This window comes from Hemitrygon akajei, chromosome 6, assembly GCF_048418815.1.
Source record: "Hemitrygon akajei chromosome 6, sHemAka1.3, whole genome shotgun sequence".
NCBI lineage: Eukaryota > Metazoa > Chordata > Chondrichthyes > Myliobatiformes > Dasyatidae > Hemitrygon > Hemitrygon akajei.
This window is the reverse complement of record NC_133129.1, coordinates 98,932,189-98,953,762: the sequence shown is the minus strand read 5'-3', so window position 1 is coordinate 98,953,762 and position 21,574 is coordinate 98,932,189. Positions and strand designations below refer to the sequence as shown.

At 40.7% G+C, this 21,574-nt stretch overlaps 1 protein-coding gene across 1 annotated transcript in view; it reads left to right on the top strand.

Moving 5' to 3' along the window:
- The first annotated feature begins 6,092 nt into the window (after nucleotides 1–6,092).
- LOC140729817 (mucin-3A-like) overlaps nucleotides 6,093–21,574 on the top strand; it is a 31,089-nt gene continuing 15,607 nt past the window's right edge. Inside the window, exons 1-5 of the mRNA XM_073050029.1 lie at nucleotides 6,093–6,174; nucleotides 9,015–9,133; nucleotides 12,826–12,884; nucleotides 15,266–15,396; nucleotides 15,894–15,953. Of these exons, the coding sequence (XP_072906130.1) occupies nucleotides 6,093–6,174; nucleotides 9,015–9,133; nucleotides 12,826–12,884; nucleotides 15,266–15,396; nucleotides 15,894–15,953 (451 nt within the window). The remainder of the gene's footprint in view (nucleotides 6,175–9,014; nucleotides 9,134–12,825; nucleotides 12,885–15,265; nucleotides 15,397–15,893; nucleotides 15,954–21,574) is intronic.

Genomic DNA, 21,574 nt, shown 5'->3' with positions numbered 1-21,574 from the left:
CAGCAGAAATTTTAGGAAAAGCAATCTTTTGTAAAAAAGCATTCATTTCAGAAGACTCTACTGGACATTGAGATTTATAAAGTTCAGTATAAATATCTTGAAAAATCTTATTAATTTCTTCATATTCCCGAGCCAGGGTACTATCTTTTCTACAAATTTTCAAAATTTGCCTCTTGGCTCCCGCCGACTTAATTAAGGTGCAAGTAGTTTATTATTTTTATCTCCAAACATATAAAATGGGCTCTTTAACTTAAGTAGATAACCTAGAATTGGCTGCGTTAATAATAGGTTATATTGTGATTGAAGTTCCACTCTTTTTTTAAAATAAGTCAATATTAGGGGAAGTTGCATAGATATTATCTAAATATTTAATTTGTTTTGAAATTTTATCTAATTCTGCTTTAGTCTGTTTTCTAAGTTTAGCTAAATAAGAAATAATCTGGCCATGTAAAAATGCTTTGAATGTATCCCATATAATTAATTTAGACATACCTCCTATATCATTAAAAAGAAAAAATATTTTATCTGACTTTCAATAAAACTAATAAAGTCAGAGTTTTGCAATAAAGTCTGAGACATGCACCATGGTGGATGGCCAAAAATGACGTCATCAACTTCAAAGGACAAACTCAAAGGCACATGATCAGATATAGGAATAACGCCATATTCAGTTTTTAACATTAGGCAAAAGGTGGGGATCAACTATAATATAATCAATCCTTGAAAATTTTTATAAATGTGAAAAAAAGAATATTCTCTGTTATCAGGGTGTAAATGCCTCCATAATTCGATCAACCCAAAATCGGTCAAAAAGGAGTTAATAACTGACGCAGAGCGATTTGGAAGTCGCTGATTAGTTGAGCTCTTGTCAGTCATAGGATTTAAACAACGTTTAAAATCTCCAACCATTATCAACATATACTCATTTAAATCTAGCAATAAAGCAATCTTTTTTTTTAAAAAAAAGGATCATCTAAATTAGGACTATACAAATGAACCAAAACAACCTTTCTCTTACAAATCACTCCTTTAACAATTAAAAATCTACCATTAGAATCTGATTTGATATCCTCTTGAGTAATTATATTAGGTTTAATAAAGATAGATACGCACTTAGTTTTGCTCTGAGAAGTAGCATGGAGCTGTAATGCACAAGGTGCAAAATCAGTTCATCCCCCGGAGAAGGAAGGATTCAAAGGGGAGAAAGGGGCCACAGTGGTTGATAAAGGAAGTCAGAGATTGCATAGCATTAAAAAAAAAGGAAGCATGACAGAGCTAAGGTGAGTGGGAGGACAGATGATTGGGAAATTTTTAAGGAACAACAGAACTTAACTAAAAAGGCAATACGGGGAGAAAAAATGAGGTACGAACGCAAGCTAGCCAGGAATATAAAGGAGGATAGCAAAAGCTTTTTTAGGTATGTGAAGAGAAAGAAGATAGTTAAGAACAATGTTGAGCCCTTGAAGAATGAATTGGGTGAAATTGTTATGGGAAACAGAGAAATGGCAGAAGAATTTAATGAGTACTTTAGATCTGTCTTCACTAAGGAAGACACAGGTAATCTCCCAGATGTATGGATGGGCCAAAGACATAGGGTAACAGAGGAAATGAAACAGATTGACATTAGGAAGGAAACGGTGATGAGAAGACTGATGGGACTGAAGGCTGACAAATCCCCAGGTCCAGATGGTCTGCATCCTAGGGTACTAAAGGAGGTGGCCCTGGAAATTGCAGATGCATTGGTAATCATTTTCCAATGTTCCTTAGATTCAGGATCAGTTCTGAGGATTGGAGAATGGCTAATGTTATCCCACTTTTTAGGAAAGGAGGGAGGGAGAAAACAGAGAACTATCGACCTGTCAGCCTGACATAGGTAGTGGGGAAGATGCTAGAGTCCATTATTAAGGATGAAATAGTGGCATATCTAGATAGCAGTAATAGGATTGGGCCGAGCCAGCATGGATTTACCAAGGATAAATCATGCTTGACTAATCTGTTGGAATTTTTTGAGGATGTAACCAGGAAGTTAGACGGGGGAGATCCAGTGGATGTAGTGTACCTCCATTTTCAGAAGGCATTTGATAAGGTCCCACATAGGAGATTGGTAGGTAAAATCAAAGCTCATGGCATTGGGGGGAAGACATTGACATGGATAGAAAACTGGTTGGCAGATAGAAAGCAAAGGGCAGTGGTGAATGAGTGTTTCTCGGAATGGCAGTTGGTGACTAGTGGGGTGCCACAGGGCTCGGTATTGGGACCACAGCTGTTTACAATTTATGTCAATGATTTAGATGAAGGCATTGAGAATAACATCAGCAAATTTGCTGATGATACTAAGCTGGGTTGCAGTGTGACATGTGATGAGGATGTTAGGAGAATTCAGGGTGACTTAGATAGGCTGGGTGAGTGGGCAGATACTTGGCAGATGACGTTTAATGTGAATAAGTGTGAGGTTATCCACTTTTGGGAGTAAGAACAGGAAGGCAGATTATTATCTGAATGGTGTAGAGTTAGGTAAGGGAGAAATACAAAGAGATCTAGGAGTCCTTGTTCATCAGTCACTGAAGGTGAATGAGCAAGTGCAGCAGGCAGTGAAGAAGGCTAATGGAATGTTGGCCTTTATTACAAAGGGAATTGAGTACAAGGGCAAGGAAATCCTCTTGCATTTGTACAGAGCCCTGGTGAGACCACACCTGGAGGTGTACAGTTTTCGTCTCCAGGGTTAAGGAAGGACATCCTGGCTGTAGAGAAAGTGCAGCGTAGATTCACGAGGTTAATTCCTGGGATGTCTGGACTGTCTTACGCAGAGAAGTTAGAGAGACTGGGCTTGTACACGCTGGAATTAAGGAGATTGAGAGGGGATCTGATTGAAACATATAAGATTATTAAGGGATTGGACAAGATAGAGGCAGGAAATATGCTCCAGATGCTGGGAGAGTCCAGTACCAGAGGGCATGGTTTGAGAATAAGGGGTAGGTCATTTAGGACAGAGTTAAGGAAAACCTTCTTCTCCCAGAGAGTTGTGGGGGTCTGGAATGCACTGCCTCTGAAGGTAGTGGAGGCCAATTCTCTAGATGCTTTCAAGAAGGAGCTAGATAGGTATCTTATGGATAGGTGAATCAAGGGATATGGGGACAAGGCAGGAACCGGGTATTGATAGCAGATGATCAGCCATGATCTCAAAATGGCAGTGCAGGCTCAAAGGGCCGAATGGTCTACTCCTGCACCTATCGTCTATTATCTATTGTCTATTGTAATCCATTCCACCAATGAAAAAATCTATTTTGATCTCTCGCCCTGATATGCATCCCCTGAACAAAAATTATATCAGGTTACATTCCATCATGTATTAAACAGAAAAAGAACCAAAATAATATAATCTCTTAGAGAGAAAAACCAGCGCCATCTTAAGTTTAGCTTGAAATCCGTAAGAAAACTTTAAATTCAGTAATAGGGTGCTATAATAAAACAGATTAAAAAAAAGGTTGATAGTATATTTAACCAAACTAAATTTACAAAAATATTAATTAGCAATATCATAGTAACTAAACCCTTGCAGATATATATATATATATATATATATATATAAAGAAACCCTATTGGTAGGAAAAAAAACTACCAGTTAGTAAGTTAAGAAACAACAAAAAAAAATCAAACCAAATATTGGATTAAAGGAACAAATCCTTTTATCCTCTTTTCTCAGACAAATATATAATTAACCATTTAAACAGTCAAACTTGAACCGTAAATCTTCTTTCCCAAAAAAATTCCAAAAGGATGTAATGATGAGCATGTTTTCTTATCTTCTTTTATTAATCTGTCAATAAAGTATCCAAACAGCCTTCATATATCTTCATATATCTTCTTTTTGAAATGTGAGTAATATACAGATAAATAAACAGCTTTTCAGACAGTTCATTCAGTAGTAACGTCAGTGGCAGTGACAGCTATAGCCCGGACAAAATCCAGCATGACTTTTGGGTCAAAGAAAGTACATGGGGAAGAATTAGGAGGAAAAACTTTCATTTTTGTCAGGTAACTCAAAGAGGGAAATAGTTTCTTATCATATGCTTGTTTCATTACCAAAGCAAATCTTGCTCTTTGTTCCATTACTTCTTTCAGATAATCTTCATAAGAACAGAGCTCAGACTCATTGAATGCGAAAACTCTATGTTTTCTTGCCTGTCATATTATTTGATCTTTAATTTTAAAGTGATGAAAACAAACCAAAATAAATCTTGGTCTGGTTGAATCTTTAAATTTCGAAGTGGACAGCCTGTGTGCTCTTTCAATAGCAGGCGGCTGTGATATAATAGTCGGAAATAGATCATGAAAGAGCTTAGCAAAGTAAACCGTTAAGTCTCCAGTTTCAGCTCCTTCTTGCAATCCAACGATTGTTGTTTAGGCGAGACCTAGTTTCCAGATCAATAATCTCATTGCGCTATTTTTCCAAACGGGTTGCAGTTTCAGTCAGTTTTTGCTTAGTTGACTTCAATTCCTCTTCATGTTTAGTAACTTGAGTTTCCACATCTTTAAGTTTTCCCTGAAATAACTTCATTTCAGTATTATTCTTTTCCAGTTGATCTTTAATTGCCTTATTCGGATCTTGAATTGATTTCAGTGTCCGAACAATATCTTCAGCCCATGCTGGCATTTCATCAGATCTTTCCTTTGGCATCTTTCCTTTTCCATTACCTTTGTCAGTAGGTTCATGCTGATTCTTCCCACTTCTCATAGACATAAACCTATTACTCCCCTTCAAGAATCAGCAAATAAGAATTTTAAATTCAAAATTTAAGCTGGGGGGTAGAGAGAGAGAAGACTAAGAGCAGCACAGAATTAGTGTTACTCCATTGTCAGACAGAGGCAGTCTCCCCTAGAATGGTAATCCATGTGTGGAGACAAGAGATGGGGATCTTAAATGGATTTTTTTGCATCTCCATTTCCTCAGGAGATTGATACAGAGCCTATAGAAGGGATGCAGAGTGGCATTGACTTAATGCACCTTTTGCAGATTCCAGAGGAGGAGGGTTTTGCAGTCCCGATGCAAATTACGGTAAATAAATCCCCAGGGCCTGACACGGTGCCTTTTTGGACCCTAGGAGATGCAAATGTAGAAATTACTGGGGCCCTGGCAAAGATATTTAAATCATCCTTGGTGACAGGTGACTGGTGGATAGATTGAGGATTGGTGAATAGCCAATGTTCTTCCACTGTTTAAGAAAGGCTCTAAAAATTATCCAGGAAATTGTAGGCTGATGATCCTGACATCAGTACTGGGAAAGTTATTGGAAGGTATGCTAAGTGACCAGATATTCGAATATATGCATAGTCAGCACGGCTTTTGTGTGTCGTAGGTCATTTCTAACCAATCATACAGAGATTTTTCAGGAAGCTATAAGGAAAGTGGATAAAGTCAAGCCAGTGGATGTTGTCTGCATGGACTTTAGCAAGGCATTTGACAAAGCCCCGCATGGGAGGTTGATTAAGAAGGTTCCATTGCTCAGCATTCAAGAGGAGGCAGTAAATTGAATTAGAAGTTGTCTTTGTGGGAGAAGACAGAGTGGTAGTAGATGATTGCCTCTGACCCGAGGTCTGTGACTAGTGGAGTGCCACAGAGATCAGTTGTTCTTTGTCATCTATATCAACAATCTGGCTGATAATGTGATTAACTGGATCAATGAATCTCAGGCTTGTATATGCTGACATACTGTATATATTCTGAACTTTGAGTTTCTGTAAACTGGAAAGACTGCAGCTGAGATTGCTGTCAACTGAGATTGCAAAAGTTGCACTAGTAGGGTAATTGGTTAGAGAATAGTACAGATCTTGGTTAATTTACATAATAGTTAGAATTAATAGATAGTTCAGGTTGACATGAGAGATAAAGACAGGCTGGGTGACAGGAGATGTTGGACCACAAACTGTTAACCTGTATTTGCTTCAGTGATGTGTGACTTGAGTCTCAGGAATGCAGGTACTGCACCTGTTAGAGACCGGATGACACCCTGGTCTTCAGAGCACCACCATGTTTCAGTTTACAACCACAAAGATCTTCCTTTCCATCACTGTTCAAATGTTCTACTGCAAGCATGCAGTTTCCAAATGATAATGGCTTTGATGAAGGAGCAGGCTTTTACAGAAATCGAAGGTCTATCCATGCTGGTGCTGCTGGTATTTTCTATTTGGTTCGGTTCTGTTTTCTTCTCCTTTTTCAGCTTTGCATGTGCCAAGCTAACACCATTCCTGCATTCTGTCAAAGAACAATTATTTCATGTAACCTCCTCCTCAACACCCACAAGAGCAAATTTTCCCAAAGTAGCTCCACCAGATTTCTAGATTGGACTCTGTGGGCAGCTTGAATTCCCTACTGAACCTCACTCTCACCACATCAACACCATGGTCATTGACTGATGTCCCTTGGGTCTTGGATATTCAGAGCCTGTGCACATCAGACTTGGAGAGCACCGTGATCAATTCCTCCTGATCAACTCGCCCAGCACTCCTCTCATCCTGGTTACTCCTGACTCACCAGTCACAACCCTCTTCACCTGTTTGTCAGGTGCACTGCTGAGTTGGCGAACCACTTGTCGGACCTCCTGCCTACAACCCCAGTTGACTTCAACCCATAAATCTGTGGAAACGGAGGAAATCTTCTACCTCACCAAACTCCCACAGGAATATCACAACTTAGCATTGCCCTCAGTAGAAAGAAAGCCAGCACCCTGCCACCTCACAGATCAGATGACTGACCACTTCCTGGATACCAGCCCTTCCTGAGGCCATCAGTTCTCACTCTCCACCTAAGGCCAAAGCCGTGAATCACTGCATCACTGAAGCGCTACAGTGTGACTTTATTTACCCATCCCTGTCCCCAGTCAGTGCAGGATTCTATGTCAAAATGAAAGATGGGGGAGGGGTCTTCATCTCTGCATTGACTACTGTGGACTGCACAAAGTCACCATGAAGTACTCCTACCCTCTGCCCTTGATGGTAGTGCATTTGAAACCCTCCACGAGACCAAGATCTTCAAAAACTGGATCTACAGAGCACGTACAACCTGATCCATCTCCGACAGGGAGAAGAGTGGAAGGCACATTCATGACACCTACTGGCCACAGCAAATACTTGGAGATGTCTTTCGATCTTTTCAACAGTCCAAATCCTCATTAATGTGACCCTCTGAGAATGCTACACCGGTATGCATTCATCTACCTCGATAACATCCTCATCTTCTCCAAGACCACCAGAACCCCTTCTGCCAGGCAAGTCGACACTTCTCTCACCTCACTCACCAATTCACCTACCTCATGAATCACCTGGTCTCCTACCGCCATCAGGGAGTTTTCGAGGAGCTCGAGACACTTCACTACCACTCCTATTCTCTGCCATAGAAACCCCTCTGGAAGTTAGAGGCAGATGCATTTGACATAGTCACTGTTCTCTCCCAGTGAGAACTGGATGGGAAGATACAGGTTCAACACTACAACACATTGTTATGAACTAAGAGACAAACAGCTATTTGCCAAGCCCTTTCTGATCTGGACTGACCACCAGAACCTCATATCCATACAGCAGATCCACAAACTCAGCCCTTCCTGAGGCTCACTTCCTTATGCTCACTGGACGCTCTTCTTCAAACAGTTCAACTTCACCACCTCCTCCCAACCCATTTCCCAGGTGAAATGGAGATCGCTCCTCACCCCATCACCCCAGCCCCACAGATTCTCACACTGATCATCTGGAATCTTGAGAGAGAGTCCCTATAGCATGAGCCTGACCCAGCCAGCACACCTGACCATGTATCCAGCCTCAACCAGATGCTCCTAGCTTGCACTCCCCCTGCCTAAAGTTTACCCTGTTACTTATTGTTTAGTTTCTTTGCTCACTCGTTTTGTGGCCTCTTGTGGCTTGTTATTTTGCCACCTATTGGTAAAGTCATTGCTCACTGGTAAATCATCTCTGCTTTTCTGCTTTAGGGTCATGCCTCTTCTACATTTCCTAATACTGCTGTGATGAACAAACTTTCTTCCCTCTTTCTCACTCAACACCACTGTGGAACTTTCGTTGCTTCTTGATCTCCAACACATCACAGACATTCCCCTTCTTCTTCTCTTTCCTGCAACTCAAAACACAACTGGTTTCTAAATGCTCCCAGTTCTGGAGAGAGTGTATTTATCTAAAATGTGAAGTCCAATTCTCAATCCGCAGATACTGCCTTCTATTTTTATTTCAGAATGATAACATAAACAGTCAAATGTATTGAAATGGTTGACTCTCTTGTCCAGCATTGTGTTAATAAAAATGTTATCTCAGGACAATATCATCCAATTTCCCCAACAACGTCCCAACAGAATTCTCCACATGCCATTCCCCTACGTATCTGATATGGAAATTGAAGCACAAGGTTAAGGGTTTCTCACACCTAGAAACAGTCGTGATCAACTGTCACTTAGCACCAAACAGCAGAAGGCAATCGGGCACATCATCCTGTAGCTGTTCTTTGAAACATGTTTCCCATTTATTGTTTCTAAATCCCTTAACGCTGCAAATATTCATTCTTCCAAGTATACCACTTCTCAAAGTCACTCCTTAATCTGCCAGCACCTCTCTTACCGCAGTCATTTCAGCAACATAATCAGGTTTAATATCACCGGTACGTCATGAAATTTGCTGTTAAGTGGCAGCAGTACATTGCAATAGATAATAATTGTGAATTACAGTGAACGTAAATACATACAAATATTTAAATTAAATAATTAGTGCAAAAAAATAGTGAGGTTGTGTTCACTGGATCAATGTCCTTTCAGAAATCGGAAGGCTGAGGAGAAGAAGCTGTGTGCCTTCAAGCTCCTGTATCTCCTTCCTCATGGCATCAATGAGAAGAAGGCATGTCCTGGGTGATGGGGGTCCTTAATTTCCAGTTCATTGCAAGCTACTGTGTCAAAAGAATTTATCCCCTATTTAATCTTGGCTGATGTGTGATTGATTAAATTGTAACTGATGATTTACAGATGAAGTTGAAGCCAGTGTTGATGTCGAACTCAGGATAACGAATCAGAAATTTTCAGCAGAGCTGGAGAACGAGAGCTCACCAGAATACAAAAGCTTCTCGAGAGACTTTGCAGATCAGGTTAGTCAAGTGCCATCCCTCCTGTATTTACTGTGCTCCCAATGGTAACATGTATCAGCTTAACATTACTTCCTTGCTTTCACAATCAATCCCACCATGTATTAAAGATATTTGATTATTGATTTTTTTCCTGTCATATCCACATTGACTTTCTTTAATCAGTGCCAATTGTCCAAGTGACTGTTAATTCAGTCTAATCATTACTAATAGAATCCTCCCAATTGCCAAATTGAAATTAACTGGTCTGTAATACAGAGTTGATCCCCACCCTCTTTTGTTGAACAGGGATGTAACAATGCAATTTTCTGATATTAAGAGATCAATTGGAATCTATAGGTACAGTACTCGGAAAATTATGACTCGTGTCCTTGCAGCTACCTCAGTAACCTTAGATGCATTATATTGGCAATATGTAATGTATCTGCTTCAAATGCACCTGGTCTTCCCAGTATCTCCAGTTTAAAACACTTTACCCATCCAGAATCCTGATAAAAACTTTTGGCGCTGTAGTTACAGCCACCATCATCTTTCTTGGTGGCAAGTAATACTTACTAACATACTTACTGAGTATCTTGGCCATGCCCTTTGCCTCTATTAGCAAATTTCCTTTTGGTTTTCAGTTGGCCCAGTCGTTCTCTTGTAACTTTTACTTTCCCATTTACATACCTATTTTGGATTCCATTTAATGGTTTCTGCCATCCTTATTTTCATTGTCTCAGGTATTTCATCTCTGAGCTTTCTATAATCAGTCTTGTTTCCACTGGTGTATTCAACCTGGGATCTTTCATATGTTCCAATAAAACAGAAATGTTAATTGGAACTGAACTGAATGTTAATTCAACTGAACAGGCAGCATCTGTGGAAACAGACACTAAGCTAACACTTACCATCAGGAAGGTACAGGAGCCTCAGGACTCACACAACCAGGTTCAGGAACAGATACTACCCCACAACCATCAGCCTCTTGAACAAAAGGGAAAATGTCACTCAACTTCACTTGCCTCATCATTGAAATGTTGCCACAACCTATGGACTCACTTTCAAGGACTCTTCACATCATATTCTTGATATTTATTGCTTATTTAGTTACTATGATTATTTCTTCTTTTTGTATTTTCACAGTTTGTTGCCTTTTGCATTTTGGTTGAACACCCAAGTTGGTGCAGTCTTTTATTGAATCTGTCATGGTTATTATTCTATAGGTTTATTGAGTATGCCCACAAGAAAATGAATGTCAGGGTTCTATATGGTGACATATATGTACTTTGATAATGAATTTACTTTGAATATTTTAATTCTAACAGCCTGAATCACATTTTCATCTGTCATACAATGTATTTTCTTTTCTGTACTATTTTCCAGTTCCATCTGTCTTGATTAAACAAGTAATTCTCACTTTAATGTCACTTTCCTCTCTCTTCAAGGGAATTTACCCAGACATGTACTAAAAGTTCCCCACCTAAAGTGCATTCCCCAACTAAAGTGCATTCCCCACCACCACTACTGTTCAAGAGCACTTTTATCTGCCAAACTCTGATTCCAATTTAACCTGGGCATATCCTTTCCTATCAATGACACTTAGTCTAGAGAGTACAGTGTTGAAGGCAAAAACATAGCCAATAAAAAGCATTCTGCAAAGATGTCCTAATGCTCCTGGAGTTCCAGAATGATGTGGACAGAGATGGTGTCCTCGGTTGATCTGTTTGCCATATAGGCAAACTGGTGCTGGTCTAGGGTAGTGGAGTGGCATTCTTAATGTGAGACATAACCAGTCTCTCCAGGCATTTGGCTGCTATGGGGGTGAGTGCAACCGGTCTGTACTTGTTGAATATGTTACTGCTGACTGCTTTGGGATTAGTATGGTTCCTGTTAGGAAACAGTTAGGGAAAGAGAGGTTATTGATTTCAGTAAAAACCTCTAGCTGGTCAGCTCAGCTGCTCTTTGTGTGTTGGTACTGCAGAGATTACATCTCACCTCATGTGCTCATTGTCAGCACTGTATCCTCCTCGGGTGTCAAGGCCTTCATCACTGGTTTGTTATTGTCCCTGTCGAACCAAGTAATCCCAGGGTATTGAGAGAAATGGCAGAAGTTACAGTTGAGGCTTTGGTGATAATATACCAAAATTCTCTGGGCTCTGAGCAGGTCCGGGCAGATTGGAAGAAGGTGACTGTCACGCCACTAGTCAAGAAATGATGTAGGCAAAAGGCAGATAAGCATAGATCAGTTAGTTTAACGTCTGTAGTTGGGAAAGTGCATGAAGCTATCATTAAAGATGAAATAGCGAAGCATGTGGAAAGAAATGGACCCATCAGGCAGATGCAGCATGGATTCAGCAAAAGCAGGTCTTGTCTGACAAACTTACTGGAGTTCTTTGATGATAAAGTGAGTACAGTGGATAGAGGGGAACAGATGGACATTATTTACTTGGATTTCGAGAAGTATTCGATAAGGTGCCACATAAAAGACTTATCCATAAGATAAAGGATGCATAAAGTTAGGGGTGATGTATTACAATGGATAGAGGACTAGTTAACAAATAGAAAGCAGAGAGTTGGGAAACACAGGTGTTACTCTGGTTGGCAATCAGTGGTGAGTGGTGTGCCACAGGGGTCAGTGCTGGGCCCACAATTGTTTGCGATATACATTAACGATTTGGAAGAAGGGACCGAGTGTATTGTATGTAAGCTTGCTGGTGGTACTAAATTGAGTGGAAAAGCAAATTGTGCAGAAGATACACAGAGCCTGCAGAGAGATATAGATAGGTTAAGTGAGTGGGCAAGGGTCTGGCAGATGAAGAACAATGTTGGTCAATGCGAGGTCATCCACTTTGGAAAGAAAACTGGAAGATCAGATTATTATTTAAATAGTAAAAGATTACAGCACCTGTCCATGAATCACAAAAGGTTGGTTTGCAGCTGCAGCAGACCATCAAGAAGGCAAATGGGATGTTGGCCTTCATTGCTAGAGGAATTGAATTTAAGAGCAGGGAGGTTATGCTGCAACTGTACAGGGTACTGGTGAGGCTGCACCTGGAGTACTGTGTACAGTGCTGGTCTCCTTACTTGAGGAAGGATATACTGGCTTTGGAGGTGGTGCAGAGGAGGTTCACCAGGTCGATTCCAGAGAAGAGGGGTTTAGACTATGAGGAGAGTTTGAGTCACCTGGGACTGCACTCGCTGGAATTCAGAAGAATGAGAGGAGATCTATTTCCAGACATATAAAATTATGGAAGAGATAGATAAGATAGAGGCAGGAAAATTGTTTCCACTGGTTGGTGAGACAAATACTAAGGGACACAGCTGCAAGATTTGGAGGAGTAAATTTAGGATGGTGATGAGGAGGAGATGATTTTCCCAAAGAGTGGTAAATCTCAGAAATTTTCAGCCCAATGAAGCAGGCTAACTCAGTAAATATATTTAATGTGAGGTTGGATACATTTTTGCATGGTAGGGGAATTAAAGATCCTGGGGAAAGCAAGGTTGGTGGAGATGAGTCCATGGTCAGATCAGCCATGATCTTATTGAATGGCGGAGAAGGCTCAATGGGCAAGATGGTCTACTCCTGCTCCTATTTCTTATGTTCTTATGCCTAACAATATCTCAGCTTTCTTTCTTACAGTCCGTTCTTTAAGAAAATGCTATTTACAGTCAAATTCAGGAATATCGATAACACATTCCTTGTTTCTTTTCAGATGGACATCATTTATATTACGGTTGAAGGATACAAAGGCGTGAAGATTATAAAGATTAGGTAATCTCAGCAATACCCTGCTCACTGATTCATGCTTTACCAGGATCACACTGCTTCAGACTTCATTCCAACCATGTTCTAAATCTGGGCCAGAGAGATGAAGTCCAGAGCTGTGGCTATAGTGACGGCCTTGACCAAGTGTGGCATCGACACATTCTGGAAACTCAGTCAGTGGGCATTAAAAGGAAATCATTCCCATTTCTGGAATCATAACTAATACAGAGGGAGGTGGTTATGGTTATTTGAAGTAATTTATCCTAACCACAGGAAATCACTGCAGGAGATCCTCAGGGCAATATCCTAGAATCAACCACCTCCCTCAATAGCCACAGGTGGAGATGTTCACAGATTGCACAATGTTCAATTCTATCCACAGATCTTTAGTAAACAAAGCCACCCATCCCTCAGAAGTGGAAAGTAGTGAGGAAGTGCCATCAGCAGAGGGATTGCAATAGCATCCTCATGGAAATTGGGGATGGGCAATAAATACTGGCCATTTCAGCAATGGATGTCAAAAATAATCACTAAAATATTACGTCAACTTGTAATCAGCTGGCTACTTCAAAAGGTTATTTAGTCATCAATTGTACACTGACCCTGAATGGGTAGGTGTAACTTTCATCTGCCAGGATGACCCAAAGCACTTCAACCTACTCCTGAACGAACATCATTGTTACTATTGGATGTACACAGTAGCCAGCGTCAACACTGTAAAGCTTCAGTCAGAAAAAAATTTATTTTGGTTCAGGATAACTATTGCTTAAAACATGGGGGAAGATGTCCGTGGTTTTGTTCCAGTAGATGATTTAGGATAATTCCACACTAGTATTTTCTCTACAATTGTGCTGGGAAATCCACCGAGATTACGTGATCAAGGCAGTCTCTGCAAACGGGTGTGAACCAAAGCCTTTACAACTCAGAGGATGCAAATATTTCCTGAGCCAAGCTCACTCTAAAGACAAAGTCTGAGACTTGACTCAGACTGTCTGGCTGTGCAGCTGGTGATGTTACAAAATTCTTGGTGGGATACATCACAATAGTGAGATCAAACTGAGGACTAGTTGTGGTGTTGGAAGCTTAAATACTTTTGGCAAACATTCCCACTTCAAAATCAATTTCCTTATCCTTTCATCTCATTCATCTGCATTGCATCAAAATCACACTTTTCTTTTCTCGTTAGTGCACTCAAAGAAACATCTTTCACCAGGAAATGTTTTTGAGTTTCTATCATGCAGACGTTGTACCACAAACAAAAAGAATAAATAGAGAGTGCTTCTCTGGATTTGTTCTTCTCCAAGGACATCAGAAATTGGAGCAAGTGTTTGGTGCTTCAGTTTCCTCCCACAGTCCAGACCTAGTGGATGGCAGGTTAAATGGTCGTTGTAAATTGTCCCATGATTAGGCAAGGGTTGAATTGGGGTTTGCTGAGGCAACACGGATTGAATGGCCAGAAGGGTCTCCTCTGCGCTGGATCCCAAATAGTGTCTGATCCATTCCCTGCAGCACTTGATTCCACTGCAGATCCAAAATCTCACAGTGTGGAATATAGTCATCAATTGTTCTGAGAAATTCAGTTTTCTAATCATGGCCATTTGAAATTCGATCTGATTAATCAGAATTCCATTCTGAAACATTTATCAAATTATTCTAGAAAACAAAAGAGTTCACTCCCTTCTCAGAGAGAACCTGTCATATTCTTGCCAACATGAAACTCTAGTTACCTGAATGTCATTTAATCTGGTCAGTTGTAAAACTGATGACAAGAGAGTCTGACAATGAGTAACAAATGCAGAAACCATAACATGACAACAATATATTCAGAAAATAAACCATTTTGTTCTGATGTTGCCATGAACACACCCAGGACCTGAGCAATGTGTTTCACAAAGGAACATCCTTAAATCAATTTGATTGTTGTAAAGGTGCATACTATCAGTCGAAACCTGTGCATTTGGCTTCAGAAGAGTATAGTACTCAAGTTCTAAACTTCAAAGTAATTCTAATTAACAAAGTACATACGAGGGGTGATTGATAAGTTTGTAATCTAAGGTAGAGGGTGTCAATTTTAGAAAACCTAGCACATTTATTTTTCAACATGTCCCCTCCTACATTTACACACTTAGTTCAGTGGTCGTGGAGCATACAGATCTTTGACCTTGGAAAGTGTCCATAGCAGGAGTGATTGATAAGTTAGTGACCTAAGGTAGAAGGATATAAGTATTTAACTTCAAATTCCTCCACAGAAAACCAAAACTGTTCATTGACATTTCTATCTCTAGATGATAGTTTTTTTTTAAATCATTATCCATCTACACCCTTCTCTATTCAGATGCTAAGGTTTAACTCAACTAGTTTAACTTGTGTTTTATTTTTGCAAAAAGGCAAGGCAGTATCGTTGTGGATCATGAAGTTTTACTTGCTATCAGCACCTCGGAAGGATTTTCTGAAGAAGTTCTCAATAAAAAAGTCGAAAATATCCAAGCAAGTCTAAAAAATTCCAGTTCAGCAGGAGGTAGGAATTAAACTCAAAAGGGAGCTTTACACTGTACGTAATCTGTGCTTTACTGAAATGTTCAGTAGGACAGAGTGTATTACTGGCCTTGCAGTGTTTGATGGAACAGTGTAGGCCTTTCTCATATCAGAATATTTGACTGAATTTCCAAGAGTGTGATTTACCCGGTTTCATTTTTTTAACCTTTTACATTTAATTTTTATTTATCATACATTTTTTAAATTAATTTGTGCTGCATGAATTGTTATTATCTGCTCTGCACAGACTGGAGTAGTGCTGCCATCTCGTTTTCCTGAGCAACAACAATAAAGTTTTGTGCTCTTCTGTTCTACTCATGGGTTTGGAAATGAAGTTTTGCTGTGCTCCATGACCCAGCACTGAAACCCTTCACCTAAATTGTCATCAGATTCAGAAAATTTCCATTATTTCATATTTCAGCTTTATATCATCCTGCAATCATTTATGAAAATTATTTATTTTTAAATTTTAATTTTCAGGCAACAATGGATTTGTTTTTGATACTTCCACTATAACTGTGAAAAAGCCTGCTTTGAAAGGTAGGACGTGCAATTTAATACTTTGTTACAACAGAACAAATCAATATTGGGTAATTAGGTATAAATCTAAGTATATCCAGTTGTTTAAATAGCTTTGATGGTACTTTTAGTAGCAGAAATATTGGTAAACAGAAAACTCCATTTTAGGTTACACAACCAGCTGCAGTGGAGAAAAGATTCTTTTAAATCTGTGAGTTGTTGTGAATGCACTGAGCAGTGGATTTTCTCATGTAATTAACAACATCCCAAAACAGCCTGTTAACGTCTCCCTAAGCAAAATACCAACACTTGAAGAAGTCAAGGAGGCCATCAAAACCCTGAAAAACAACAAGGCTGCTGGACTTGATAGAATACCAGCCAAGGTCTACAAAATTGGAGGTAACCCATTTCATTACCAACTGCATCAACTTCTTATCAAGATTTGTATAAATGAAGACATACCAGCAGTCTTTAGATACTCAGCAATTATTACCGTCTATAAAAGGAAAGGCGACCGATCCGAATACAGAAACTTTCATGGAATTTCCCTGTTAGCAACAGCAGGAAAGCTCCTCACTCGCACCATGAACAACCGGCTCAAGCCTTTAGTCGAGAAGATCCTTCTGCAGAGACGTAGACCATCACGTAGAACAATCGACATGATCTTCACAATGCGACAACTACAAGAAAAATGTCGAGAACAACTTCAACCTTTGTACATGGCATTCATCGACCTCACCAAAGCCTTTGACTTGGTATCAAGGGAACTCCTATAGGATGTCCTATCCACCTATAGATGCCCTGAAAAGTACATTCATATCCTGAGGCTGCTCTGTGATGGCATGCTTGCCACACAGATTCTTTTAAATCTGTCAGTTGTTGCGAATGCATTGAGCAGTGGATTAATTAACAACATTCCAAAACAGCCCTTTGATGACTCCCTGAGCAGTGAGCACTGGATATTCTCATGGTGTCGAAGATCAAAAACCTGATATGAGTCTAATAATGGTTGAGTCTCCCCCAAGGAAATCAACAAAACTAGAATTCCACACTCAACAATTCTTCAGCTTCTCACCTTCACGGTGCATAAATATTCCTTTCTTTTGTACAATTTATTTACTTTGTAATTTATAGTAATTTTATGCCTTTGCACTGTACTGTTACCACAAAACAACACATTTTTACACCATATATGACCTAATTCTGCATCCTTTGCCTCACACATCTGCTCATCTTTGAGGTGTCATTTTGTTGGTCCATAACAGACCAAAACTGGTTCCAGTACACTCAAACACCGACAGAAAGGGGGCTTTATTCCCTGTTAATTCTCATGTCATTTCTGTAATGCTGATAGGTCCTTATATTTTGCAACAGTGACATTAAACTTGTTATTCCACACTTCTTGTCATGAGCACAGTAGAGAGCCCTCTGTGCATTGGCATGTCACACAACGAACCACAGAACCATAGAACATTACAGCACAGAAACAGGCCTTTTGGCCCTTCTTGGTTGTGCCAAACCATTTTTCTGCCTAGTCCCACTGACCTGCACTTGGATCTCCAAACCCTTCTCATCCATATACCTGTCCAAGTTTTTCTTAAATGTTAAGTGAGCCTGCATTTACCACTTCATCTGGCAGATCATTCCACACTCCCACCACTCTCTATGTGAGGAGCCCCCCCCCCCTAATGTTCCCTTTAAATTTTTCTCCCTTCACCCTTAACCCATGTCCTCTTTTTTTTTTCTCCCCTAGCCTCAGTGGAAAAAGCCTGCTTGCATTCATTCTATCTATACCCATCATAATTTTATATACCTCTATCAACTCTCCCCTCAGTCTTCTACGCTCCAGGGAATAAAGTCCTAACCTATTCAACCTTTCTCTGTAACTCAGTTTCTCAAGTCCAGGCAACATCCTTGTAAACTTTCTGTGCACTCTTTTAATATCTTCAACTCTTTTAATATCTTTCAACCCTTTTAATATCCTTCCTGTAATTTGGTGACCAAAACTGCACACAATACTCCAAATTCGGCCTCACCATTGCCTTATACAACCTCACCATAATATTCCAACTCTTATACTCAATACTTTGATTTATAAAGGCCAATGTACCAAAAGCTCTCTTTACTACCCTATCTACCTGTGACACCACTTTTAGGGAATTTTGCATCTGTATTCCCAGTTCCCTCTGTTCTACTGCACTCCTTGGTGCCCTACTATTTACCTTGCATGTTCTACCTTGGTTTGACCTTCCAAAGTACAATACCTCACACTTGTCTGTGTTAAACTCCATCTGCCATTTTTTAGCTCATTTTTCCAGCTGGTCCAGATCCCTCTGCAAGCTTTGAAAACCTTACTCACTGTCCACTACACCTCCAATCTTTGTATCATCAGCAAATTTGCTGATCCAATTTGCCACATTATCATTCAGATCATTGATATAGATGACAAAAAACAATGGACCCAGCACTGATCCCTGTGGCACACCACTAGTCACAGACCTCCACTCAGAGAAGCAGTCCTCTACTACCACTCTCTGGCTTCTTCCATTGAGCTAATGTCTAATCCAATTTATTACCTCACCATGTATACCTAGAGACTGAATCTTCCTAACTAACCTCCCATGCGAGACCTTGTCAAAGGCCTTGCTGAAGTCTATGAGGACAGCATCCACTGCCTTCGCTTCATCTACTTTCCTTGTAACCTCCTTGAAAAACTCTAATATATTTGTTAAACATGACCTACCACGCAGAAAGCTGTGTTGACTCTCCCTAATAAGTCCCTGTCAATCTAAATTCTTGTAGATCCTATCTCTTAGTACTCCTTCCAATAATTTACCTACTACCAACATCAAACTTACCGGCCGATAATTTCCTGGAATACTTTTAGAGTCTTTTTTAAACAACGGAACAACATGTGCTATCCTCCAATCCTCCGGCACCTCACCCGTAGATACCTACATTTTAAATATATCTGCCAGGGACCCTGCAATTTCAACACTGCTCTCCTTCAAGGTCCAAGGGAATACCCTGTCAGGTCCTGGGAATTTCTCTACTCTGATTTGCCTCAAGACAGCAAGCACCTCCTCCTCTTCAATCTGTATAGGTTCCATGACCTCACTACTTGTTTGCCTTATTTCCATTGACTCCATGCCAGTTTCCTTAGTAAATACAGATGCAAAATAAAACATTAAAGATCTCCCCCATTTCTTTTGGTTCTATACATAGCCAACCACCCTGATCTTCAAGAGGACCAATTTTATCCCTTACTATCCTTTTTCTCTCAATATACCCATAGACACACTTTGGATTATCCTTCACCTTGACTGCCAAAGCTACCTCATGTCTTCTTTTAGCCCTCTTGATTTCTTTCTTAAGTTTTTTTTGCACTTTTTATACTCCTGAAGTACCTTATTTGCTCTGTTTCCTATACATGTCTTACATCTCTCGCTTCTTCTTTATCAGAGTTCCAATATCCCTAGAGAACCAAGATTACCTATTCTTATTCACTTTGCCTTTAATCCTGACAGGAACATACAAACTCTGTACTCTCAAAATTTCTCCTTTGAAGGCCTCCACTTGCCAATGACATCCTTGCCAGAGAACAACCTGTCCCAATCCACGCTTTTTAGATCCTTTCTCATTTCTTCAAATTTGGCCTTTTTCCAGTTTAGAAACTCAACCCGAGGACCAGATCTATTTTTATCCATGATCAAGTTGAAACTAATGGTGTTATGATCACTGGAACCAAAGTGTTCCCCTACACACACTTCCATCACATGTCCTAACTCATTTCCTAATAGGAGATCTAATATTGCATCCTCTCTAGTCGGTACTTCTGTATATTGATTTAGAGGATTGGCTCCCCTGTAGTTCAGGTGTAACCCGTCTCTCATGTACAGGTCCCACGTGCCCCAGAAGAAGTTCCAATGATCCTGTAATCTGAAACCCTGCCTCCTACACCACTTACTCAGCCACGGATTCATCCTCCAGAGCATCCTATTTTTACCCCCACTGGCACATGGCACAGGTAGCAATCCTGAGATTACCACCCTCGAGGTCCTGCTTTTTAACTTCCTACCAAGCTCTCTATACTCACTCTTCAGGACCTCCTCACTCTTTCCTCCTACGTCATTGGTACTGATGTTTACCATGACATCTGGCTGCTCACCCTCCCATTTTAGAATGCTGTGCATGCGATCAGAGACATCCCTGACCCTGGCTCCTGGGAAGCAACAAACCATTTGGGAGTCTCTGTCGCGAGCACAGAACCTCCTGTCTGTACCTCTAACTATCGAGTCTCCTATCACTACCACTCTCCTCTTCTTCTCCCCTCCTTTCTGCACTGCAGAACCAGACTCATTGCCAGAGATCAGGCTGCTGCAGTTTGTCCCAAGTAAATCATCCCCCCCAACAGTATCCAAATTGGTATGCTTGTTGTTGAGGGGAATGGCCACAGGGAAGCCCTGCTCTGCCGGCCCTTTCCCCTTCCCTCGCCTGATGATAACCCAATTACCTGTGTGCTGCTCCTTTGGCATTAGAACCTCCCTGAAACTACCATCTGTAAACTTCCCATTCTCCCGAATGATCCGGAGGTCATCCAGCTCCTGCTCCGGTTCCCTAACGCTGTTCGTTAGCGGCTGCAGCTGGATGCACTTCTTGCAGGTGTCGTTGTCAGGGACACCGGAGGCCATGGTACAATTTCACAGAGGATGATCACACAGAAAGATTGATCACTATTTGAGAATGGCAATATCAATACACTGAAAACAAACATGCTGCTCAATTGTACTTTTCCCCCAAAACATTAAATTTTTAAGAAATAGAGTCAATTTCACATTATTGTCATGTACGTGAATACAGTGAGGCCCAGGTATAAAGAAATGATTTCTTGCAGCCTGTAGATTCTGACAATACACAACTTAAATTGCACAAGACAGTGAAGAAAAAGTGGATAAACAGGACATCAGTGCAAATCACAGCTAAAACAAAGACAGATAGAAAGGGGAAACAAAGCCAGAGTAATCTGGTGCGGGAGGGGAGGTGTACAAGGTGGCAGGTGATGGGTGAAGCCAGGACAGGGGTATTGTAGGTGGCTGGGGGAGCGGCGATGAATTGAGAAGGTGGGAGGTGATGGGTGGTATAAGTAAAAGGGTTGAAGAAGACTAATCTGATAGGAGAGGGAAGGGGAGGTGACAGGCAGGTGAATGGAAGGGGTAAGAGGGCAGCAGGATGGGGAATGGAAAAGAAAGAAGGGCTAGGGAGAGAAATGACTGATAGAGAAATCGATGTTCATGCCGTCAGGTTGGAGGGTACCTAGAAGGAATATGAGTGTTGGTCCTCCAATCTGACAGTTACCTCATTGTGGCAGTAGAGAGGCCATGGACTGACATGTCGAGATGGGAATGGGGAATTAATTAAAATGGTTGGCCCTGGGAATTCCTGCCTGTTATGAACAGAGTTGTTCTGCCTATTCATGACAAAACATCCCCAATCTACGTTGGGTCTCATGAATGTCAAGGCCACACTGGGAGAAACTGATACAACAGAAAGACTCGCAGGTGAAATGTTGCCTCAGCTGAATGGTAGTGAGGGTGGAGGTGTAGCACTTCCACTTGCAGGGAGAGGTGCCAGGAGGGAGTATA